The sequence below is a fragment of the Lonchura striata genome, chromosome 11 (assembly GCF_046129695.1).
Source record: "Lonchura striata isolate bLonStr1 chromosome 11, bLonStr1.mat, whole genome shotgun sequence".
In the NCBI taxonomy this organism is placed as follows: Eukaryota; Metazoa; Chordata; class Aves; order Passeriformes; family Estrildidae; genus Lonchura; species Lonchura striata.
The window spans coordinates 14084376-14110855 of NC_134613.1; the positions used below are offsets into that span (position 1 = coordinate 14084376).

Consider the following 26480-nt stretch of genomic DNA (forward strand, 5'->3'; position numbering starts at 1 on the left):
GCTGAGGATAAAAATAAAGATGTTTTCTAGTAGTCTCTAATTGTGGCTCTTTACATTATATTTTCCCCTCCAAGGAAGCTTGTCTTCCATAATTTTATAAGACCTCTCTTCTTGTTTTCTAGTGGAAAGAGCTCATATTACAGTGTTCCATTTACCACAAACACTGGCAAAAAAACAGAATGTATTTTTTATGGTCAAGATTTCCAGCAACTGCTGAACTCCACAACAATTTTCTGCCTTAGGAACTGAGCTGGTGGGGTGGGAGACAGAGAGAATTATGTCTGTTCATGCCAGAGGACATTGCTTGTCTTAAATGCACCATTTCCCTCAAGCCATCACCTGGACTACCAGTTCATTCCCCAAATCTCCCCTGCCTTTCTTCAGTCACTTACTAAATCACCATTTCTTCAACAGGAAGCCAAATAAATCACTGTTCACTCTGAATATAGGATTGTTCATGTTTAGAGTATTTATTGTGGTAAAACAATTAATAGATTTCTTTTAAAAGATTTTTCCATGTTTAGGAACAAATGGACTCTATGTGAAGAGGGGAAAACTATCCTGTTTTAGAAAGAACACTAAGGACACATGCAAAGTTCAAACATCTTTTAAATAGTTTTCTCCCAAAATGTATCATTAGTTTTGTTCAGCTTTTCTAGTTTGTAAACAACTATGTAATCAATGAAAATATATTTAGCCTACCTTTAAAAAGATGTTTCCAGTATTAAGTGATAATAATAGTAAAATCATATGCAAGACAAAAATATTAAGATCTAGCATGCTTGTGCCTTAACAAGTTCTATTCCAAAATTATATTACATATATTAATTTCAACTTTGTAAATGTTTGTAATCTCAAATCTTTGAGTAGTCAGACAGTGACAAAAAATTATTAAGAAACTGGACAACCTTTCTGTATTGTGAATGCCATTCATTTCAAACATTACTTGCTAGTAAAGTGCTGTTACAAGCAGAATGAAAATGTTAGTGTCTATCGAAAGATGACATTTTAGTAATATTCAAATTGTACTTGTTTTTGGCAAATAGTTAAAAGCATAGACATGTTTGTTTAACCACCCAAAACTAATTCAGTATAAATAATATTGGTTTCAATAGTTCTATGCTAAAAGGCACATACTAATGTTCCAGCAGTTCTTTCAAGTGAGCTTTTGTATGTAGAGTTTTAATTGTGCTTTTAAATAGTTACTGATTCAGTATGACCTTGAAAGTGACATTTGTGCATGTCTAAAATACCTTGTCACAAATTAATCTCACACTCTGAAGGTGTAATTTTGTTAAGTTTAAGATTATATGTATCTATATAACTATGCTTGTTGATCTCTATAGATCTACATAGATATACACATATACATATATTCATACATACACACACAAAAGGGCTTCTTCTGGAACAGCAGCAGAAAGTGCAGTCTATAGTTTTTTGACTTGTCTTCATAATAGAAAGTTCAGGTATGAATTGTCTCAGGATTTGTGAGATCCAAGGGATTATTTGTGATACTGCATATGTCCCATATTACTCTCTTTTCTTACAGGCTGCTTCAAGCTCACTTCACTTCCAGAAGAGATGATTGGTAAATTGTTTTCCATGTGATACTGAATAAGATGACCCACGCTATCAAATATATGATCTTTGGTTCTCACCTAGTAGAAGAAGCAAAAGAATGTATTTAAGGTTAGATTGTGCTTATAACCAGTTGGACATAAACCTAACACGTTAAAACCAAAAGGCACTTACGCCACTGAACTCACTTAAGCAGAATCATTAGGCTGTTGACAGCAATACAGATCTCTCCTTTGACCCACCATCAGCTCACAAGAAAAGCAGTGGAAAAGCAAAAGGACTGTATGCCCAACTGAGCTGATTCTGCACAGGGGAATGAAATAACCTTTTTTTTTCTCCACAAAAAGAGAGATTTTTCCCTAAATCCCATTGAGGATTACTTTTTTGATTTACTCTCTCCTCAACAACATCACTCAAGACTGCTCTTCTGCCAGAAGAAAATAGAATTGAAGTGACAACAAATCTTTTCTGTATCCAGAAATTCATAATTAAGGATAGAATTATTTATTTCTAGCACTAACAGTGGATGTGTTAAGTATATACACTAATTATCAGCACCTGGATTAACAGTATTTAAGTTCTTCCCTGCTACTTCCACAGTACTTCAGTGCTTCTAAGTTTCTGAACTTTCAAATCTACTACAGCCACTGGCTATATTTCAATTAACCTGGATGAAATCAAATCACTTCCACTTCATGGAATGCACCCATGCATTTTGATTAAAATATCTGAACAGCACTGAAATTTCATTATATGAAATATTCATACCTTGCCCTCAGGATCCACCAAGAGTAGATGCTTTGCCTGCCCTCCCTGAAGTCCACTGAGGACATACTGACCAGGTGATGTTGTGCTTTCTCGTACCAGAAAATCCCCATCGTTGACTAAAAGGCTCTCTGCTGCTTTCCTGTTCAATTTGCCATGGTAACAATCTTCATTCTTTAGCTGTTGCTTTATTTGTGGCAGAACACAGAGACCAGCTGTGTTGCTTATGGCACTCTGCTGAACAGGTTCCGGTAACTCTAAAATTAAATGAAAGGGAATGTATTGGACACTTCACTGAAAACTTCATCCGAAAAGGATGCAAGCCAGTATCTTTATTAGCTTTTAAAAAAATCAAATTATTCAGTCTTGAAGCAAACCAACATTACAGACTCTAAGAATATGCACACATGAATGCTCATGACCCTCCAGTGTATTAGGCAAAATTATCACACCACCTCTTCCCCTACCTTAGATGGGAAAGCCTTTGGTCGCTAGGCAACAGGGATTAGAAAGAGGAATTTTTCTGATGCTGTACTGGTTTGGGGTTATATTTCTTTGTAGGAAAAAGTCAAATTTTCCCTGTAAAAACAAGATTTTTTGGGGCTTTTTAGCTTTTATTTTTTCTCCCCCTCAAGATCTTGTTTTTCCTTCTCCCTTAACAAGCTCTGAAGAGATTGTCACAGATCATTGGGAGAGTCATGTTGAGTGGCTCCAGCTATGTGCAGGAATGTAAGACAACATAGCCAATGTAGCCAGAAGGGAAGGATTACAGCATGATGCATTTGCTGTTAAAAAACGAACAATTACCAAATGTACTAAAAAAACTGGGTGGTTTGGGGTATAGCCAATCAGACTGCAAATGATTCACAGGATTCTTCTAAGGAAAATAAGAGGATACCACTTCTTCAATGGAATTGCACAACCTAAGGCTCCTCGGGATATAAGCAGTTCCTTTTAGAGCATGATACAGCCCCAAGTTAGAAATGTCTCAATGGTCACAGATTTCTTTATTTTGTTTCCTTTATTGTCCAGTCCTTGTTCCACTTTCTTGAGTGGAGCTAACTCTGACATAAAAAACACTCAGTGGGAAACCATAAAAGGCAAAGCTAATAAAGTATATTCAATAATGAGGACAATCAGTAGCAACTATATAATAATTTAATGGATATCCACCACTTTGAGTCCATAAATCAAGTTCAGACATACATTTAATTTATACCACAGGATAAAAGAGTTTGATTTAGAAATTATTGGATGAGATTCAATGGTCACTTATGAAAGAACTGAGAAAAGACAGTCACCATAATCCCACTTTAACCTGGCATGCTACTGCCTGTGAGGCAAAGGCATCTGAGGTCATTTCCACCTTAGCGTGGTTAAGACCTTGAAGATACAGGAGAAGCCTCTTCCTTGAGGCAATGTGCATTCACCCAAGCTCCTACCATCCTAAAGATGTGCTTTTTAATACCTGTGGCACTCTATATTCATTGTCATCAATGGACTACAGAAGATGGAAGGTTACTCTGCTCGTTTACATCACTATTTCTGCTCTTTAATCCCATTTCTCTTGAATCTAACAAGGAAAAAGAACAACCAGGATAGATTTCTTCCCCCCATCTTTTCTATATTTCTTATGGGAAACCTGAATCTTTCTCCATGCAGAGAAATGAAAAGCCCCCCTCCTTCCAGTGCTTAGACAGGTATGGCATTGCAATGGGAACCTACTGGCCTGGCGCAGAGGGCTCCCAGGGATCTGTGCTGTTGCTGGACCTCGGGCTGCAGAGGCTGCAGAATGCAGGGACTGGGTGTTGATGTAACATGGATCATCAAAGAGATCTGCTTTGTAGGCAGGTTTCAATGAGGTTGCCTCTTTTATTGTCTTCTGTGATCTCTCATCACATTTACCTGCAATTAGTATATAGTATGCACAGATTTCCTTTTTTTTAACTCAGCTTTCAGCTTTAACTGTAAAAGCTGAAATAGGAATTATGTTCTTCTTTATAGCCCACTAAAGGAATTCAGAAGGAAAATAAAAATGCAAATGAACTTATTTTCCTGTATGTCTAGAAAACACCAGGTCCAAAATTAATTAGAATGAAGTTTTCAGAAATGTTCTGCACTAGTCCAGTTCTGCTTCAATCAATGTCAGCAATGAACCCTCCACAGACTGGAAAGAAATTAATACACATGCCTCTACAGAAACACAAACCATACATGTTATTTGTTGCAAAATCCTTTCCTTCCCCTCTGCACCACAAAAAGAGCTTGTGGGAAGCTGAGCAATTCTCTCGCTTGCTATTCTGGTGGAGAAAGGAGAGATGGAGGAGGTTGGTGCTTTGAGGCTCAGCCTAAAGAGCCCAAGCCACATCTGTCAGGTTAAGATCCAAGCCTAGGAACAAGCTAACAGAATATCCCCTGCAGGGTATGAAAATAATAGCTCTTCAGCTAGCCAAATAGCAGGCATATTTTTGCTCTTCAACAAACGTTTTATTCATAGATCTATTCATTCATTCTTTTATTTGTTCACCCTCTTTTTGTAGAAACCATTTGATTCTCCTTTCCTTGAACTGGAAATAACACAAGAAACTGAAGTATCCCCTACAGACAGTGTAATGGCTCGCTTCAGAGCCGTGCAGGTGGGAAATCAGAAAGGACCTCATTGTGCAGTGAAACAGAGCTGAGTAAATGTGCTCAGGGCATCAGCTGTGGCAAAGGAAGTCCAGAAAGGGATGGAGGCTGATGATCTCCTGGGGTCCCTGAGAGCAGATTTTGCTAAAGGCAAATTGATCCTGGGCACAAAGCTGCCTAAGGCAGGGGAAGGGCACAGTCACACTGAGAAGCCAGGGATGCTGGAAGCAAGGGGCCAGGCTCTGTTGGAAAAACCCAATGCTGATACTTTGGATCTCACTGAGCATTTGCAGGAGAAGGGATATATTCAGAGACTGATAAGTAATGAAATATCTTCCTTTTTCAAATGGTATGAAGAAAGGGAATAAACCAACAAAGAGTATGAAAGAGAATTAAAAAAACAAAGAGCTACTGTACAGTATCATGAGAAGTAAAATGAGTAAGTCTGCCAGCAGACATGAAGATAGATTAGTGGCCTTTAGAAAAGCTGTAAGGCTTTTTTGTCTGCCCTTCATCTGGGGAACTAAAAATGACCCACTAAGTAGAACACTTTTCACCATTGTATTGAAAGCCAAGGGGCAGCTCTTTCAGGCAGCCTGCCCTGGTTAATTCTGCAGATGCATGAGAAGGAAAAGAGAGTACATACCCACAGTTTTGTTTTCTTCTGGACAATTTTCATATATATTGATGAAGGTTGGGATACCTGTCTATAGAAAATTTTTTAAATCAGTCACATAAAGTAGTCCCCTAGAAAAACTCAGGTAACTTCAAAATATCCATGCATTAGTTAATAGACATATGGGTAATTAAACATGTTCTTCACCAAAAAATCCCCATCTCCTCAAATAATATTTCACACTGATACACTTCCTTCTTTAGATGTCATGTCTGGACTCCAACCTCACATAACTGCCCAGTTAGGTATCTAATGTTCAGTATATATACAGTATAACTCGTAGGTAAGAAAGCTCAGATTTTCTAATAAGTGTCCCTCATCATAAAATCAATTAGAGGTATCATGGTTTGAAAGTGAAATGGTTACTAAATTGTTTGAGCAGCATTGAAAGAAAAAGGAAAACCAAAAATTAACACCCCATGGGAGAAAGTAATTTGCATTTACATTCAGGGTAACTCCTTGCAATAACACTGGCGAGCATCAGGTGCAAACTCTGGATATAGTAAAATATTTTTAGATTTAGAGAACTGTTGGGGAGGTGAGGACCTGATAAGCAGAGTATGGTTCATGTCTGCGGGGAATGCTGAGCAGCAAAAAATGGATGGAACAGTAGCACAGGAACATGCCCAGGAGTGGTTGCCACCAAACACAAATAACACTTGGGAGCAGCAAGTTTTTAGACAGAACCAACTGGATTCCACAGGCACATCTGAGTGTGCTCCCTCTGAGGAAAGTGGTGGTGCCTTCTTTCCTGTGTGGGGAAAGGATGGTGCTCCCAAGGCCTCACACAGCAGACTCTGAAATCTGTGCAGCCAATCTGAACTTGGCTTGTTTTACTCCCCGATTGGTTTTTATTTCCCACTATGCTAGACAAGAGCCACAGATATCTTCTGCTGATTTAACAGAGCTTCTTGAAACAATCCAAGAGCAATGAATATTGTATATATATTGCAATCAGTCAATGTTGTATGTATAAGTTGTAGAGCATAATGGACGGGATGAAATATTTATTAGATCACAGAATAGGGAGCCAGGAGGTCCCAGATTTTGCAGATGTTCTCTCCAACAAGCCGTTTAAATTGGTATCTATTTTCTTCTCAGAGCTAATGAGTGAACAAGGGAATATTACTCGGACTCCTGAAAGTACTCTAAGGACAAACCAGTTAATATTCAGAAAGTGCTTTGGGATTCAATTATGTACTAAGCATCATTAAATCTAGCCTAAAAAAACCTTTTCCCAGGATAATCAGGACCTGGTTCTAATGTTAATGCCATGCTTTAACACCACAGAAACATTTTATTATTCACTCCCATAATAGACAGCAAATATTTATCCCAGCAGATGTTGTACTTACTGAGCAATACTGCTTTTTGCACTGGACAGGACACTTAACCCTTTGGTCTGTCTGCACTTTCATTCGCATGTCTAACACTCCACCAGTGGGAGGCTCCTTCCCTGGAATTTCGTTGTAATATTCATGATGATCCTCCCTCTCCTGTGAATTCCCAGCTGATCCATTAGCATTTGCTGCCTCACTGAAAAAAATATGCGGGGAAAAAATGAAGCTTCTGATGTAATCAATTGCTCTAGTGCAGGCAAACATCCCCAGTGACTGCACAACGCACAATACACAGATCCGCCATATGGAGGCTGTAAAGTGCTTTGGGCTGGAACTTTCAGAGCTGTTTATTTTTCCAGTTACTTCTTCCTGAAGTAAAACTAGTCATGACAGTTTGGGGTAGAGGGAGGTACAGTCATTTAATTAGCACCAGGCAGCCCAGATATATTTTCAAGTTAAAGAAAAGGTAAGAGAAATCTACTGAAACTTTAAGAATTCCAATGCTTTGTTCACTAAAGTATCCAAAATGTTGACCATTAAATTAATTCTTATCACTTCTTGACTGATCTCTATAAATCTAGATATTGCTGGGGGACAGGCAGACTTCAAGAGAAAAATTAAAACCTCATGGCATTTAGTCAGACAAGCCTGCAACTGTTTTAGAAAATCAAGTATTGCTACCAAAAAAGAAAAAAAAAAAAAAAAAAAAAAGAAAAATAAAAAGTAGCTGTTCTCAGAAGCATTTACCCCAATTTTAATAACCACAATCAATATTCTGGTTCAGCTTGAAGGGAACGTTGAATGACATGAAGAAGAGCACACAATGGTTTTCTTGAGCTAAACCAGAATGATGGTAGTTTAAATGTGCAGCTGATACACTGCAAAACATCTAGGTGCTTCCTGTACTGTCTCCGGTCCCAAAATAAAAAAACTCATCTCAAATCTTAGTTCTCTGATTAACAAGAGTATAATTGGATAAAAGGCCAGGAGCAGGAAAGAGATAAAGTTCAAGTAGTTGATTATGTGATATGCAGTGCAAGTATTTGATTATGTGATTCATAGTAGTTTGGAAGGGAGTGACTCATTCACACAGCAATATCCGACTCCTCTGCCCAAGGACCATTCTCAGAGGCTGGCTGTGGGTAATGATCAAGGAGGAAATCTAATTACCCTCTTCCATTTCTCCCTGCTCCTATTCTGCTTGTGCCATAACCTAGCAGGACTTCTTAGGAAATAAAGGCTTTTCTTAGGAAAGACAGGTTATTTTCCCCAGGAAAAACAGACCAGTTTTAGCAGTGGAATTGCAACCACTATATATGTTGAAATAAATATAAACTGGAGTTGCATTTATGCAATAAAACCAGCTCTGCTGTGATGCATTAGGCCCTGTTCCAGTGACACTGCCTGCTCAGGACTCCTGTGCTCAGGGTGCAGGTAAGCAGTGCCTCAGCTTTACCTACTCATGGGAAGTAAACAGGCAATCAAATTTGGTGTTACGGTAAAAAGAAGCCTGAGAAAAATAGGCATGGCTAATCTGTGAAGAGAGCCATAAATTAGAGCAAGAATTGCGTCCCCAGTGCAATGGAAGAAGGGTAATTGAAATGGGGAATCATGGTCCAGAAACTAATCTAGGCCTTGTATTTTGGGCAATGTGCAGAGGACGGGGCTTCTCACTTTAAAATGCCAGGTGGTGGCTGTGTTTATTTCAGTTCATGAGGCTATGTAAGTCATGCCAGGTGAAAACTGAAGCTGCTGCCAGGACATGAGCAGAATAGCAGAAAGGTGAATTAAAATGCCTTTTTTCCTCACCACACACTTTCTACAGCTGCAACAAGCTTAAACTTGGCACAGGTCAGGACTGAGCTCAGTCTCTGTGTGTCTGCTATTTATAGAGCTGAACTTACTTGGGAAGAGTAATTTGAACATTTGTTTAACTTGCATGACTTAAAATAAGGCTGCTTTATCTGAGGAACAATACAGCTTAATTCTGTGTTCTGCACCTGTACAAATGTCAAAAAATCAATGGAGTTCACTAGAATAAGCTAATTTTGCTATCTTATATGCTGCACATATAGACATACATTTGAATTATCTTATGTCCAGAAAGCATATTCAAAGCATCTTACTTATGGATCACTCTTCGTAGTGTATTATTTTCCTGAAAAGTACTAAAGAGAAGGAAACTGCCAGTTATGTGACTGCGAATGCTGACCTTTCATTAGATGTAACCAGGCTAGATGGGTTCTTCAGGTACTGTCTGAACCGGAGCTCAAAAGCCTGCCCTATGGTGTTGATCACCTCCTGTGCCATCCCATTAGGACATTCCAGGATGTGGCATGCTGAAAAGAGATACCATACTTTAAGTAAATGCAGTTTATACCAGAAAGTAGAGACTCAAGCTATATTGCTTGTAGCAGAAAAGCAAAGCTCCTACCGCTTCATGGAGTCAGCAGCTAGTACAGCTTTAGACTGACCTGCAGATTCCCACTACATTCCACAAAAAATATGACATTTAAAGCCACAGCCTGCATACTATTACCCCTATACATACAGCAAAGCCAGAAATTGTACAGACTATTGAGCTGAGTTCAGTAGCTTCCTTATTTTAAAATTCAAACAATTCCTTGTTAATACAAATAAAGCAATCATATAAACACATATAACAACAGGAAACTTGTTTCAATACCTCTCTGATTAACAGGGTCTTTTGCTACATATGCCACGTAGTCTGTTGTATCCTACAAGAAAGAAGCAACAAATGTCTTGAACATTTTAATTATGAACAACCCTACCACCACAGCACAGCAATTGCATATAGACAGATACATTTTTAGCTTTAAAACGCACACTTCTTTTAGGGAAAAACAACCAGAGATACTAGCAAAGTGAGCCAAGGAAAGTGTCAGTAACACACTGGTGGCTATCAACACAGTAATTGTCCCATGTTCTTTTTCTTCTAAAAAATGCACTAGACCATTTGTCATTCTTTGGGTCTTCAATAAACCATGTATTCAATTCCAGCTCTGCAACAGGAGTAGAAACACAACTGGTGCCTCATCAGCCAGCAGTGCTGCTGCTTCCACTGCTGCCATGGAGCTCACAGCCTTTCCAATGTAACACATCAGGGCTGTGTGACTGCTGCTCACAGCTTTTGGCTGGGACAGTCCTTACCAGAATCAGGAGAAGATAAAATAGTGCTAACATACTGCAAAGGACAAGTTTCCAGTATTCCAAATTTGTAGCAATAAGATTGAGTTTTGAAGGCATCTTAATGAAAAGTTAAACTTTAAAATTACGCAGAATAAAATGGGTATCTGATCCAAATTGCTCCTGCCCAATTTTAGTCTGGCTACAATCAGGTTAAATTACCCTGGATCTTAAAGTTGCTGCTGAGATCAAGCAACCTCTGTATAATCAGTTTTCTGTTTCTGATTCTTTTTCTAGCCAGCACTGATATAATCCTCTTTTTCTAGTCAAATTGAAAAGGGAACTGGAATAGAAAAATTAACATTTCTAATGATACCACAAATGCAGAGAGTGGCTTGATAATTCAGTGTTATAGTAAATTGTTGAGGTAATGAATAACATTCTTTTAATTATTAAAGATGCATTTTGTTATTTTGGATCTTTAAGGTGGGACAGGGAAAATGCAATTCACAGCTTAAAGGCATGGTTCTCTTGAGGGAAGATGCAATCAGCTTGCAGGAAACAAGGTCCCATTTGCAATATGCACAAGAACAATCATTTAATAATTCAGAATGAATGACACAAGAGGCAGGTCTTAGGGCCAGCAGAACATGTCCTAGATAATTTTTTTTTCATCTCTAAAGTTAATATCATTAAAACAAAGCAAGCAAAATATTTCTTATGTGTCTAGTGAACTCAGTTTCCTTCCTTTTCCTTTCAAGTTTTTCTTAAAGTTCATAAATATTTTAGAATAGATATTTTAAAATAAATCAGATCTAGGCAGCGACTAGAAACTAAAGTAACTGGAGCAGCACCTGCTATTTTTTATGTCTTTTTAATGTTTATGTAGATGCCTGGATGATTTTGCTTTAAAATAAAGCCAGAACAGGCTTAATTATCAGAAAGAATAGTGCTACTCCTTCACAGCTCAGAGCAAAACGAACTTCACTTAGACCCTGAATGTGGGGCAAGTGAAAAAACAGGTCTTGTGGAAACAATCTCCCATTTTAAATGTAAGTGGAATTTTGAAAAAATTACCTGAACAAGACAACAAGTGTCCCTTACGTGAAGGGCCACTAGATTTATAGTTACCACTGACGAGCAAGACCTCTGTTTTACATTATCCTCCCAGTAAGGAATGTCAGAAGCTGCTCCACCAAGCCCATTTCCTGCAGCACATCTGTGTGCATGCACATCTCTTGCTGGCCCTGCCATTAAGCACTGACCAAACCCAGCCCTGTGTAGCCTCAGAAATCTGAAGTCACTGTGCAAGACCAGTGCAGGATAATAATATAAAAAAAAAAAAACTAAAAAAGGTAAACGAGTTCTAAAGAATTACCCAACCCAGATAGATACAATCTGGGTTGCTGCTTACAATCATTGCAGTAAAGTGTTTGGAATAGAATAAAAACCCTTTGACTTGAAAACATCCATGACTGCATGGCTGCAACACTAGGAAGAACAGCCCTATCTGCAGGAAGAAGGTGGTTATGCCACATCTGTCTCATAGGAGCGCTTTGCTTGAGTGAAAACTAATCTAAAAATTTAGAGGTGCCAGTGCTGATGGCTTTTATGACAGGTATTGGCTCACTGAACTGATCAATTCCTATTTTCACATTCGTATTTTGAGATCCCCAAGTCAGAGGGCTTTTAAATGGACTGATGCTCATTGATGGGCAACAGCAAAGTTTACTATGTATCTACTAAAGATGCACTGAGTCACTATTCCGCATTTCCTTTTCAATGTCAGTCCCCCAGCTTTCTTGTATTACTGGTCATGACCCAGAAGTGCAATGTACTCTATTAGTGCTTGTGGAAGGAAAGGATGAAGCAAAGTATTTGCAGGTAACAATTATTACATAAGTTCATTATACCTGCAGAAGTATATTTTATAAATCAATACTTACCGGGTCACCTCCAGAAGCAAATGAGATGGACTGCATGTGATGGTTGGCAATAATCTGAAAAGCATAACAGACTAATTAACATGCTCTTGGGCCACACATTAGAAGACATCAGAGCATATGTCTTCATAGAACAAGCAGGTAAATTCACAACAATCCCATTTATTAATTTATGCATGTATAATTTAGGAAGGAAAGAGATAAAAATAGGAGTATTTTTGAGACTACCCATTCATATTTAATAATGTCTAGATCCCTGAGAAATCTTCCTTAAGGAGTCTTCAGAATTAATTCAACCACAAACTTCTAAATCTTCAGAATTAATTCAACCACCAACTTCTAATTGTACCCAAAAGAAAGGAAAACCTGGTGTCCTAATTCCCTCCCAGGATGTGCAATGGAGAGGAGACCTCTACACTACAGACAAACCCCTAAGAGCTCCTTGATGCTCAGCATGGCACCAGCTAAGTGCAGCATTCCTCAGAGCCAGTGAGCCAAATTGAAAATGACCTCCCTGACCTGCTCCAGTTTGGAGCAAAACCTGCTGCTGGCCCGGGATGAGATCACTCAGGGAGCAATACCAACAGCTGAGGGAGGAATTAGGTGGGCAGGACAAAGATGCTTATCATATCTGCCAAGAAGGAAGGGAGCACAGTTCCAAGCAAACCCAGGCTCTCAGGAGCACACCTCCATGGAGCCTAGAGACTTTACACAGTATAATTGATTGTACACATGTAACATCCAGCTGTAAAATAGCTTTGAATGACACCAAAGCCACACTCTGACTTAATACCTATATAATTTTTTTTCCCCCTAGGACTTGTCAGAAACTACAGTCAGGACTAGTGCCTTCTTCATTAGGTACTTTACTGACAAATACATCCGGAGAAAGAGTTTGTCAAGTGCTCAAGGATCCCTCCCCATGGAACACACCAGCATGAACAAAAAGGACCTGTGTTGTATGTCAATTCCTCCAAAGTGCTTTCATTTTTTAATTCAGAGGCATCATACAATTCAGCTTCACCAGGCATGCACAGGTCTGCTAAAGGGTGCTGCATTCCCTTTGAAGGGCACAGCCTTCCCTCAGAAGCCACAAACGAGACAAAACTGTAGCATGGAGAAAAGGACAGTGATTACATGTATCCTACCTGCTGCGTGTCAGCATTAATCAAAGTGAGGCTGTTTGTTGAAATGGTCAGCTTTATATTCATGCCAGAAAACTGAAGGTTACTTTTGCCAAGTACAGAAGACAGAAACTTCACTGGAGGCTTTGAACAAAGAAAGAAAAGAAAGAGGCTGTCAGCCCAGTCTGTGAGGGGCAGAAACATATGAAAGTCAAGGAGGTTTTATGGCATCTTATTGAGACTTTCAATGGAGCAAGGATAATGACTTGATCAAATGCAAATAGATCTTCTAACAAACATCAGCTCTGAATACAATACTGGTAGGAATGGGTTCTATATCAATAATAGGGGAAGAAAGTTTTAAAGCAAAATCCCAGTGATCTAAATGCTATAGCTGGCTCAGTAATTCACAATGTGCAATTTTCTTTCTGAACTCTTCTTTGTTTCCAGAGGATGAAGTGCTTCTGGGTGAAGCAAGAAATTCTCTCATTTACTCCTCTTTCAAGAGTAAGTTCATTCCTCTTGAGCTCCACAGTTACAGAAGGAAATCTCTAAGTTCTGCTGGACACAACCCAACAGTAACCACTGACATTGCCCCTCATTGCATCCCAGTGACTTAATAAAATCCATTAAACACTGCCATTTCAGTTGTGTTTAGTTTTTTGTATATATAAATAAGCAGCAGATAATCTTCCAATGAATTAGCTCCCTCTCACAAAACAACAACAACAAAAAAAAAACCCAAAAAACCCAATTCCAATAGTTTAGCAGCCAAAACCTAAAACTTGTAAAGCATCATGTACTGCAAGGGCTGGTAGAAGGAGGAACTCTGGGCAAAGCATTAATTTTGAGAAAAATAAAGTAGGGCATAGCCTCAGCCCCAAACCAAATGGGCTAAACACCCTGCTACCATGTTATTCAGGCTGAGTTCAGATGGATTAAAATGCACTAATTGCAGCACGGATTGAAGCCTATTAGAGAATCATGCATCCAGCTTATCAAAAGCAGATACAGAAAAATAACTGCTGAGCTAAAACAGGATTTACCTTCCGCTTTTTTATAGCTCCATTTGTACCCGACACAGCTTCACACAGTCGGCTTATTGCTTCCCTGCAAATAAAAAAATACAGCAGAAACTGTTGGATCATATCACATGCACCATCTGTAACAGAGCCAGCAACTCTGCAATTTATTGTTATCGGCCCACTTATAAACTCTTAAATCTTCTGGAAGGTCTTTCACAGTTGTTTTTCTTTCTTCTTTCCTCCCGCTGTTAAAAAAAAAAAAAAAAAACAAACCAAAAGAACTATTTAACAAAATACAGTGATTCAGCAGCCTGGTTTGGATTCTTTGTCTTCATCAAACACATTCATTTCACCTTGTGAGAATTTGTTTAATAATAAAAACTCAAACATAACTAACCAGAAGACAAACAACCTAATGCCTCCAAAGCCTTTTTCTCAACATGATTGATAGGTCTCTTGCATGGCAGGAGGGGCTCCTCCCTGCTTAATTCTTCCTATTTAGCACAGCAGGTGCATGCTGAGTGAGCCCAGCTGGGTGCTTTGATTGACTTTCCGAGGTTTGGGATTTCTTTTCCAAAAAAGAAAAAAAATCCAAAACAACACACCTCCTCAAACAAAAACAAAACAAAAAAAAACCCAAACAAAACAAAACCCAACCAAACCCCAAAAAACCAAAACAAAAGACCAGAACCAAAACCAAAAACACAATAACCCAAACAACACCGTGGAGGGGTGGGGATGTATAATCAGCTTCTCCAGTTCCTTTGCAGAGCTATCAGTCCATCTCTTTCCATCTCTGGTAGGAATTCCCAAACTAGACCTTCTCTCTAGCCACCACTTCTCCTCTGCAGGTTCCTCTCAGTTCAGGCAGCAGAAGGGTAATACATAAAGCATGCACAGTGCTCATTTCTAGATGAAAGATAAAGCATACACAGGATAACAGAGTGATGTGCTATGCCTGTTTTCCACACTTGAACAAGGCAAATTCTGGTCTTTGCTCAGGCAAGTGACTGCTTTGGACATACAGCACAGCACTGATGGCCCTGGTCAAAGTTAGCACAGCAGCTGAGACAAAACCTTTCTGCTGGCTTTACAGTCACAGACTTTTCCTCACTGATAGCTACTGCTTTGAAGCCAACAGGAAAATGGTGCCATACTGGGCTGGGTGTGCTCAGCAAGTTCCCACAGCCTTGCCTGGACATCCCGGCTGGAGCCGCAGCCCCGGCGTCTCCCTCTGCCCTGTCCCACAGGGGCTGGCGCCTTCTCAGCTTAGGGGCCCATACTGGGCACTTCAAACCTCAGCCTTTCTCCTGCAGCTGAATTCAGACTTATCTTCCAAGGCTGGGGTTTTGTTTGGTTCTAAAGGGGAAGGGAGTTTGTTTGTTTGTTTGTATTATTGAATTATTATCCAAGGAGCTAACTAGGAAACAAGCTGGTTGGGAAAGCTTGTCTGTTTCCAGATCCCAGCGTGTGTGTGGGAGGAAAACACCACTGGCCTTCACCTCCTGAGAAATATTTAGTCCAGAAGGGCTGAAAAGTATCAGGAGACCACACAATGACAAGAGGCTCCAGCCAGGCATGTCCCATGAAGCAGAGATGCCTGGTGAGGATGCCCAGTGGTGCCCCCAGGGCCCTGCAGATGAGAGAGGAAGTAAAGCTGGCCCAGCGCCGGTGAACCCCGGAGTCACTGCTGCCCCTGCTAGTGTCCCCTGGGCTGCCACAGCAGGGAGCTGTGTGCTGGAAGCACTGAAGATCACTGATATACACTGAGACTTCCTGCCAGGGAACATCCTGAGAAATTCAACCTGGATGCTGTCAAATGAATGGAGACCTCACCCATAGCAATATATCATTAATATTTTCTGAGTGAAAACAGCAGGGAAGAAAAGGGGCACTGACCCTTCTTAGCATTTAAAAGCAAAGTACTTCCCCCTACACAACTGAAAATATGTTTTTAAAGCTAATTCCTGATGCCCTACTTGGTTAGCTCCTGTTTCATTTAGCTGTTACCAGGAGGAAGGACAAACATGACCAAAAAAAAAAAAAAAAGAAAAGAGGAAGGCATCCTGCAGAATGATCTTGCAGATTCCAATAATTGGCTTGGAAAATGAGAACTCATCTTCTCATTCAATATTAAAGGAAATTAAAATCAGAGCCAAGACATTAAGGCTACTTGGAGCCTTCAAGTCTAGCCTTACCTAGAAAGAAAACCAGATACAAAACAAATTGGAAAAACAGGGAAGTTGTCTCTTTTGGTGACAAATGAGTAATTGAACATGTCCTGAAGCCCATGTGAAATCAAACATTGCAGGAAGAGTTGCCAGCCACAGAACCTGTTCTTGTACAAGCCAGTGTGATGGCTGCCCACTTCACCATGCTCTGAAGCAACTGTCCAGTAAAAAGGAACCAAAAAGTAGCAAACCATTTCTACTTAATAGTTTCTATTACCTCTCTTTGGTAGGGGAAATAGTTGTACTGACATTTCTTGCTGCGTACCTCTGGGTGATTTTCCCAGTGATCTAACAAAACTTTACAAATATTATTTGAAAGGCGTAAAAAGCAAGAGTTTGGTAACACCTGCTGCTACAACTGAACACTTCCTACATGCAGTCATTTCCACAAACTAGAAACTGCACCACACAGTAGGAAGAAACTGTGGATGCATCCATGATAAACTGAAATGAGTGACCCATTTTTGGCATCCATAAGCCATTAAACCAGCTTTTTGTTTTGTTTTTTTTCAGGCCCACTCAGAAGTACAGTTCACAGGTTTTCTCTGGGTCTGCAGCCCTGGAGTGAAACCTGTGGCAAGCACAGCTCCTGCAGCTCCCAGAGGGTGCCCGTGAGGGAGAGCGCCTGTGGGCAGTAACACTGAGCCACTTTGTTTATTGTTCCCCCAAAACGAGAATAAAAGATGAAAGATGGGCTGATGTAAGCAAGCAAGCATGCTGTTGAGGATTTGCTTTTAAGCATCTAGGGCCCTGCCTACACCATGTAACAGAAAGGGATTATGTGGCTCAACAAAGTTGAAATTAATCTTCCAAACAAAGTCAGCCTTTTTCCAGCAGCCCTCCCTGGCTGCACATTTCAGACACCCTTCACCCCCCGCGTCCTGACCATTTTCAAGTTTGCAAGTTAATGCCCCAATCCAAGCTACAGAATCTCTTTTCCCAGAAATGCCCAAAGTTGATGACTAACAACCAGCTTGATGTAACAGAAGTGGGAAATGTGTAAGAGGAAAAGAGCTGAAGGGCTGGACAAGAGAAGCTCACATCAGGGTCCAGCAAAGGCAGGACCTACCACAGCAGAGGGGTGACAACCCAAACACATCTTGTATCCAGAGCAGCAAGCTAACCATTACAAAAAAAAAAAAAAAACAACAACAAAAAAACAAAGACCTTCAAGATGAAGAACCTGTCATGTTTATTGCTATTTTTTGGTGTTACTTTTGTCATTAACATGGAGTTTGAGATCACAGATTTCTGCAAAACGGGAGGGATGTCCCTAAGAACAAGTCGGGTCATGGATGGGCAAGCAGAAAGCTGGAAAATTGCAATGGAATCTCCTCTGCCCTCCTCACCCCACAGCCACCAAGGGTAAACAGCACCTCAGTGCCCAGCCCTTCTCTAGCTGCACTGTGGTCATTTAGCCTCTGCATCCCACAGTCATTCACAGCACCAGAGAGGCCACACTCTGCCTTCCTGACCATGTGCCTGCCAAGCAACTGAAAATGCAAGTCCAGCAAGAAAACAGAAAGTAAATTCTCCATGTTCATTCCTTCGGATTCTGCACTGCACTTTGGCAAACATGAGCCTGTTGATCTTTCCAATATTCACGAGAAAGGTAAATAATATCTGCAGTTTTAGATACCATGAGGTAACTAAGCATGCACATACACATAAAGCGATGCAGGGCGCAGGCATAACTAGAGACCTCTTCTACATCACTTTAAAACAGAAGATGCCTCTTTGTTTAGTAAAATGCCATTGAAGTAAAAACATCCTTTACCCCAATTCAAATAATAAGCATGGTTAAAATGGGATAATTTCCAGCAGCTCCTTGGTTGGTGCATTGTGCATGTGTCTATAAACCTGTTCCCCCGAGAGAGCAATAGGGGAATAATCAATGTTACCTTTGCTACAGTCAGCTTGTCATCGATCAAACTTTAAAGTCTGCATGTGTGAGCTCAGCACTTCAGCATTTGGTTTGCAAACAGTTTAAGTTTTGAATTTCTCATGCACAAGAGAGCCCGTTAAGGTCAGCAGTGGGATTTTTTTATATGGTGATGGAAATATTTCCATTGTTAAGTTTTGACACAGTTCTGCTTAACAAAACCTTACTATCTAGCCCAAATTTAAGTTGGCAAGCTCTTTGTCACGCAGTAATTCATATTCATTATTTTCCTGACAAACCAGCCAAAGCTCTGTTCTGTTAGCACAGCAGCACACACACCTCTTGCAAACAGGAGATAACCTCGCCCTCTGGCTGAGCTGTGAAGAACACAGTGGCTTGGGTGTATTACATGGCTCTTCTTAGTCTGTAAAGGACCTGCTTAGGGAAGTATATTGGTATCTCAGGCACTTCTTCATGCACACATGCATGGGTGAGTGTGTACTTATACCAGTTGTAAATGTCAACAACTGCTGGTTTTGAATATAAAACAAACAGGACAGCTTTCAAGTGAAGTCTATAGGCATTGAAAGACTCATGTTTTTCAGTTCCTTTCAGCTGATAATTCTGGGAGCCAACAGGTATAAAGTTAATACTAATCCCTTCACGTTGCTTTCCTTTCTCCATGACTTTTTGGATACAAACATGAGGAAGCAAAGCATCTGAAAATCTCCCTCCAGCAGGAAGGAAGAGCTGGGCAGGCACAGGAAGCCTCAACCACACTCCTGGCATCCTCAGCATGAACTATGCCAGAAAAGCAGCTGAGAGGACAAGGGAACATGTCTAAGGCCAGGTGAAGATAACCTGCAGCCACTCACCTCTCCAAAAAGCTGTTGGGTGGCTGCTGGGGCTGCCTGGCACTAGTCCTGACTGTTGGACCATGAGCACACTGCAGCACCACACAGCACTCAGAGCTGGATAGAAGGTGATTGTTTTGAAAACTCAAACACTCCCTCACTGCAAGACTTGCAAGAATAAATGTAAAAATGAAATTGTGCTTTTCTATTTCTGACAGGACATTTCAGCCACCCTACAAGCATAGGAGAAACTGGCAGTAACCTGCAAAAGAAATTGCAAAGTTCTCAAAAGACCACAAAATACTTCAAATTTTAACCACATCCCCAGTTGTATCTGAGAATGAAACATTAATCTTTTTCTAATTTGCAGCCTAAAAACTTAGGCTTGCAGTACAGATGGAAACAGCTGTATTTCAACATGTTTTCCTTGTGACTCCACTTCCAGCTGAGCCTGGTCTTGGTGCAGATGGGGTCAAGCGATGTCATACATCTGATAAAAATTCCCTAGATGACCCTGCTGGTTTGAGGGACTGATGGCACCTTCTGCATGGTGTCACAGAGAGACCCATGAGGGTCCTGGCTCTCCACCTTGGCCACAGCACCCACAGGCACAGCAGCACAGTGGATTTCCCCTGTGCCTTGAGAGAGCCGTGCAGGCAGCGCTGAGCCACGTGCAGAGCCCAGCTGCTGCCTTCCCCAGCTGCCTGGGGATATCTGCTCCGTGCTGCCATTGCAGGGGGAGGCTCTCTGAGCAAGAACTGGGAGAGAAATCACATCTGTGCCTGAAACAATTCATTTTCCAACGCAAATAGCCTATTGTAATGATCAAATCATTCAAATCATCACTTAGGAAAAGACAAAACAAAGCATGCAAACTCCTCTTCAAAAGTGTCTCAGAGCTAGGCACGCACCCTCAGCTTTATACAAAAATTAACATTCTTGGTTTGAATCTCTGTTTTACACCACCTACCTGGTGACTTGTGTTCGTGTGCCAAAGTCCAGGGATCTCATCGACTGCAGCACCTCAATACAGCCCATGTACTATGGAAAACAGAGAAAAGGGAGGACTGTTAATATCTGGTGCACAGGTAATAGGAGGATCACAGGAGGAAGCAAATGTGATTACTGTCCACTAAGTTTATGCAGAACCACAGTCTAAATGGAAACTCAAATCAGCCATCCTAAAGCTGCTTCCTAAATAGATCTTATTTTACTAAAAGTGTAGAGAAGAGCAATAAAGATACCAATGGCTTAAACACTATAGCACCAAAAACAATCAAAAAAGGCAAAGCACGCTGGGGACACAAAATCCAATTATTCCTTTTTTCCCATTTCTGCTTACTCTCACATATTAGCCTGTGACACTGAGCTGGGAGAAATACATGAGGAAATACTGGAGAGAACAGAGTCCTCAGGAGTAGAGAGGCTTTGGAAGCCCCTCGAGACCAATGTACTCAGAGGCCCCATGCAGAAGAGCTGAGTGTCCCTCAGAGAGTAGGAGGCATTACAGGCCACAAGGAAAACCACTGGCTCCACACTGCTACAGGTCTGATGACAAATAACCTCTGCAGAAGATGAAGGATGTGAAGTTGCAATCCCAGCTCATAGCAACAGCTCTTAAGAGCCTACACTACAAACTGACCTGCTTTAAATTAAAGGCTGACTGCCACACTTCTCTTGTATGGGACAGAGCTGGGGCTTTTTCTATACTCATTTGGGATATTTATAAGACTAATTATCAGAAATATTAAGGATGTGATGGCATATCCCCAACTATATCTTACTAATCATTCAGCATTTCTATGGATGTCAAGCTCTGTTGTTGAAGCAGTCTGATCCCTTCATTTCCACAGGCTGGCACAGGTCTGGGTATCTCATTTTTCCTCTTGGAACCATCCTGCAGTGCTCACATGGTGCCCAAGGGCTGCAGTCACAGCATGCCTGCAGGAAGTCAAAGCCTCTGGGACACAGAGACAACTTGGAAAACCCAGGCAGGGGCATGCATACTCTGTCCCTTGTCTGCACGGATGGAGAAGGCATTCTGAATCAGAGAAAGGTACCATATTTAGTTCCTCTGCCTCATTTTGCCTGTAAATAATTTTTTCTGCTGGGCCATTCAAAGAGGGTTTGGTTTAGGTATCTGTTTCAGTTTTGGAGACTTTCAGAAATAAGTGTGTGAAAAGGAGAATGTTATATGTGCAGTCAGGGATTCCACAACAATTGTATTATCCCTATTTTGCTTTCTTTCCAGATAGCAATGTAACCCTTGGGAGAACTCCAGAATTAGGTCAGAGACCTGGAAGGACATCAATAAGAATCTGAAAGGTTGGCAGAACTGCTTCCCTAATGAACATTTAATGACTTTGAGAGCTATCTGCCTTGTTAAAGATATTCCTGCTTAACAGGAACAAAGCAAATGTGGAAAATATGTCTAGAGCCTCAGCTTGTAGCACAGCAACGACCTCCGATCCTACAGTATAAGGTCAAGCATCCTGTGAGCTGGTTGGCTGCTCCTCTATCCTTGAAAAAAAGAAAAATTTAGAGAAGTAGGTGAGTCATATGCTGACAAGTGAGTCCCCATTGCATCCTGAACAGATGCGTGGGAAGCTACTCTAAGCAAAGATGAAAAATCAATATTAGGTTTTTGCATAAGTGACCCTGAGTGAAGCTGAACTTATCAATGATTCACAAAAGACCTTTTTTTTTTCTCTTTAAAAGCCCGAGTAGGGAAGTGCATTAACATGGCACCTCACTGCATCTCTCATTTATTTTAGCTGTCATTGGTTATCTGAACTGGCACAGTTAGAAACGGCTGAACCTTCACATTGCAGTATGAGGGTACAGAGAACCAGCAGAGCCTTGGGCAGGGGAACAATGTGGGGCTGGGGCAGGGCAAGTCAGGGTTACAGAGCCTGGGAGAAGCCTATGGAGCACACAAAAGGACAATGAAATACCAGAAGCCTATTCAAGAAAACAAAAGATGCTCTCCAAGGAAGGAAAAAAAATTAACAATAAACAAAAATATTAACCCCTCCATAGCAAAATATGAGATGCAGCACAAGCAATACATGAAAGAAAGGGGAAGGCAGTGGAGGAGGACAATATTTGTCTCAGAGACTCCTGCACCCAAATTCCAGTTCAGGTGGTGCCCCCACTCCCCGTCCTGTACACCCCAAACAGCACCTCCCAGGAAAACATAATGGGCTTCTCTGGTGATGCAGGGTCAAGGCCAACTCCATCTTTCCTGCTGCAGGGAAGGTTAAACTAAAGCATGAGCAGGGCAGCAACCACAGGTGCCTGGGAGAGGAAGACACAGCAGCCCACAGATCTTGCTCCAGCACAAGTTATTCACCACACCAGGTGCTTTTGTGAAGACCAGGTCCAAAGGTGGCGTACAGGGAGGGATGTTCATCTTCTGAAGCTCACAGAGAGGCAAGACACAGTTCACTGAGCTAGGCAAGCTGGGGGAAGCTGGACACAGGCCCAAGGGTGCACTAACCAGCCTGGGGCAATAAGCACAGATGTAACTGTAGAATTCAGCTACCTTTAGAAAACAGAACAGCAAGAGTGAAACAAGCCAAGTGCTGAAGACCTGACATCGCTAATGAAAGCGGATGCTGAACCCACTGTTCTGTCAGCAGCAGGATGGAGAGCTCTTGCCAAGACAAGCAGCAGCTCTTAGGAAGGAAAGACTCACTGGCCCCTGCTGGAAACGGAACGACTCCACTAATGGCAACACGTGCAGAGATATCCCATCTGCCTGCACTGGCACCAGGAACTGCCTTGTCCCTTGGTGTTTGAGTACAGAGGGTGATCTGGGGCTGGCTTGCACTTCCCCACACCACCAGGAGAGAACAGCAGTTATTGAAGATGCACACACCTTTTCACATCTATTTATGTGAGATGACAGAAAGTGACTGCAAACAGGATGAGGGACTGTGTGGGAGGAGATGAGAAGGCACCAGGCAGGGCCCATGTGAATAAGCAGCACATGGCAGGACAATGCAGAGTGCCAGGCTCAGGAACTTGTTGTGAGATCTCTCTGCTTTCACTCTAGCAGGAAGGTAAAGTGCTACCCTCCCTCCATGGACAATACCAGAAGCCAGCCAGGGATGTGGGGAAGGAGCAAAGCATGATTAGTTTTTCCCTACCAGAGCTACTACTACCAGTAGTTTTGGTAGGGAAATTTTCTCAGCCCTTCTTTAGATGCTGCCTTGGTGTTAGAAAGTCACTGTGTCCACGGGAAAGCAGAGACCACCAGAGGTCCCCTGGCAGTGGCACTGCTCCTGCCAGCACACAGACTCCACTGTGCCAGTTAGCTCAGCCGCTCATCCTGCCTCACACAGCAGGGTTTACTGTAACGCTGTTAGCAGCCACTAGTCAGGCAGCTAATGAAGAACTTTGGCCCAGGTTTGTGCCCTGCAGGACACTCAGTTGGCTCATTCCTCAGTTTGAACCACACCGGTTTCCTCCAGCAAACACCAGCCCCATCCAGATCCAAAAGCAAAGCCAGCAGAACCTCTGCCATCCCCACCACAGGAAGCAGAGAGGCCAAGGCAGCCCACAGCAGCAGTGCACACCACTGCAGACGTGGGTGGTACCCCCAGGGCACCTGTGAGACAGCACAAAATCCAGGCAGAACCAGCTGGAAAACAGACCAGATACCTTCAAGGATTAAAAGATCCTATTAATGATCATTAGGCACAAACCCACATCCTCCCAGTAGGTTGTCAGTGTTAGCCTTACTCTCCTCATGTGCTTTCCGTGCTCTCATCTTCCCCCCTGCAGCAGCAGCGGTGCAGACAGACAGACAGCCAGGCCCTTGGTCTGTCCCACTCCTCATGCCCACGCATCACAGCCTTTACCCTAAGGGCAGCAAGCCAGGGCTTTTTGTGAAGGAGAATGGTTTTTGATAAATGAAAGTTTTTATGGGAAAGTCTGACCCTTTCATTCACAGGTTTTCAATTTTTAAATATATCATGTGAAAAAAAAAAAAAAAAGGGAAAATCCTAAATACAGACATATAGTAATATTTTCCTTTTACCTTTCTTTTTAGCTTTGTTTCCTGAAAAAACACTTTCTGCAGCACTGCACTGAGACCAGATCTCTAACGGAATTGTTCCCAATCCACCCTGTCCCCGTTCTCCGGCTGTGAAAAGCAAATGGCCTGAAAACAGGCAGGTTCCTGTGGGAATGGGTTCCCCAGAGGCGCGAGTGCCCCGCGGGCGCTGCCGGGTGCCGAGCGCATTCCCGTGGGACGCTGCAGGGCTGCCCAAACCCCAACCCCGAAACCCCAAACCCCAACCCCAAACCCCGAGCCCCAGACCCCAAACCCGAGCCCGGCAGCCCCGGCTCATGATTCACAGCGGCGGCTGCTTCCCGCGGGAGCGCGGCTCCTTCCCGCGGGAGCGCGGCTCCTTCCCGCGGGAGCGCGGCTCCTTCCCGCGGGAGCGCGGCTCCTTCCCGCGGGAGCGCGGCTCCTTCCCGCGGGAGCGCGGCTGCTTCCCGCGGGAGCGCGGCTCCTTCCCGCGGGAGCGCGGCTCCTTCCCGCGGGAGCGCGGCTCCTTCCCGCGGGAGCGCGGCTCCTTCCCGCGGGAGCGCGGCTCCTTCCCGCGGGAGCGCGGCTCCTTCCCGCGGGAGCGCGGCTCCTTCCCGCGGGAGCGCGGCTCCTTCCCGCGGGAGCGCGGCTGTGCCGACGCGCGCGGTTCTTTATTTACGGCGGGAGATGCGGAGCAGCTCTCCGGGCGCGGTGTCAGAGTGCTGCGCGCAGGGAAGTGGCTGCAGCTGAAATACCACAATATTTCCCTGCCCTGAAGATGGAAGAGGCGCTGGTGGCAACCTAGGACCAGGAAAGGGCTGTGCTGGACCCCCTTCCCCTCGCAGAGGCAGGGAGCAAGTGCTCCAGGCTGACCTGTCGCATCCTCCATGGACAACAGCAGGACTGTGCAGGGCACTGGTGCCCACGTGTGCTTTCAGGGGACAGTTCATGTAATTCTGAACTACCGTGCTAGAAATGGTCAGGGTCTTTTTAATCTAGAGACATGTAACTGATTTTAGACATATATCTATATGCATTCGCCATCAAACCACTAGCAAAGGACCAACGTGTACATTGCTAAAAGCCCTTTAAGACAAAGGATGCTACAAACAACCTTAACATATTATTTTAAAGTATAACGGTATTGTAATGAAATATATGGCAATAGTATTTCCTTTTCATATTTCAGTTAAATAATTTTTAAAAACCAACCATCTTTCAAAGACTCATGCTTTGATTTAAGCTCAGGTATAGAGCCTTACTCCATGTTAGGTCCAGTAAACATCATCCTTGCTATTCTCAGAGAAATCACTGATGCAGGACAGTGCTGAGAGTCAGATCTTATCCTCCTTCTCAGCAGCAGCCACATCCCTGGCACTCCCCAACAAGCAAGAGAGAGGAAGGCAAGTGCCTCTTGGAAAATTCCTCAGGCTCATCAGAGCCATAACAAACACGAGCAGGAAAGATAAGTGCCATGGCCACTGTGGGTACCATTTAGAAACAACCTCAGCTCCAGATGGGCAGCATTGTGGGAAGGTTTTTAACGGGTAGAATGTGAACAAGGACATGGTAAATAGCCCCCTTATAAAGCCTGCAGCAATCTGCATATGAAGTATGTTTTGAAACACAACAGCGTGAGAATCAGAGCTGTCCAGGCTCCTCTTACAATATTAGTATTTGGGCTCTTTGTTATTTGCACGAGCATTTTGGGGGACTAGGTGCTATTATGCGTCTCGGTTTCCTCACCAGGCCTGGGTGACATGTGGCTGTGGCACAGTGCCCTGTCACACCTGGCCACAGCTTCCCCCCGCAGGGGATGCAATGAGCCCAGAATGGCCCCTTTTTAAAACAACCAAGAAAATTTCTGCCTTGCTCCAGTCTGCAGGGGACAGCTCCTGCCCTACGACATTTCTTTATTCACCACATTACTGCCTTTCTAAAATAACTGGAGATCCTCTCCATGCTGAATCCTCCTCATACTCTGATTAAGCTGTTAAGGCCAAAGATTTCTGACAGCAGTAGTCCCAATAATGTAGACCTGACCTGCCTCCTAAAAGGGTCTCTGTAGAGATCCCAGCAATCCCATACCCCAACAGGGCACAAGAAGCTGCATGGGGAGAGTGAGTGCCTCCAAACACACAGGAAGGAGGGCAAGGGCCAGGGTGAGAGGGTAAGGGCTGGAAGCAGCTCCAAATGCCCAGCTCTTGGTCTCTTGGTCCCGCCTTGCCTTCAGGTGAGACCATCCC

The 26480-nt window shown here is 42.6% G+C and overlaps 1 protein-coding gene across 3 annotated transcripts in view; it reads right to left on the bottom strand.

The window, feature by feature from the left end:
* Nucleotides 1-446: 446 nt before the first annotated feature.
* Nucleotides 447-26480, bottom strand: part of SHC4 (SHC adaptor protein 4) — a 28109-nt gene continuing 2075 nt past the window's right edge. Inside the window, exons 1-12 of one of the 3 annotated variants that reach the window (XM_021537509.2) lie at nt 25108-25122; nt 20167-20237; nt 14251-14314; nt 13229-13348; nt 12084-12137; nt 9677-9728; nt 9203-9329; nt 7006-7186; nt 5621-5681; nt 4072-4251; nt 2350-2603; nt 447-1661 (exon numbers count right to left, since the gene is read on the bottom strand). In XM_021537509.2, the coding sequence (XP_021393184.2) occupies nt 1506-1661; nt 2350-2603; nt 4072-4251; nt 5621-5681; nt 7006-7186; nt 9203-9329; nt 9677-9728; nt 12084-12137; nt 13229-13348; nt 14251-14314; nt 20167-20237; nt 25108-25116 (1329 nt within the window). In that variant the 5' untranslated portion in view covers nt 25117-25122 and the 3' untranslated portion in view covers nt 447-1505. Of the gene's footprint in view, nt 1662-2349; nt 2604-4071; nt 4252-5620; nt 5682-7005; nt 7187-9202; nt 9330-9676; nt 9729-12083; nt 12138-13228; nt 13349-14250; nt 14315-20166; nt 20238-25107; nt 25123-26480 lie in introns of those variants that run through there. The other 2 variants (XM_021537507.2, XM_021537508.2) reach the window with 2 other exon arrangements.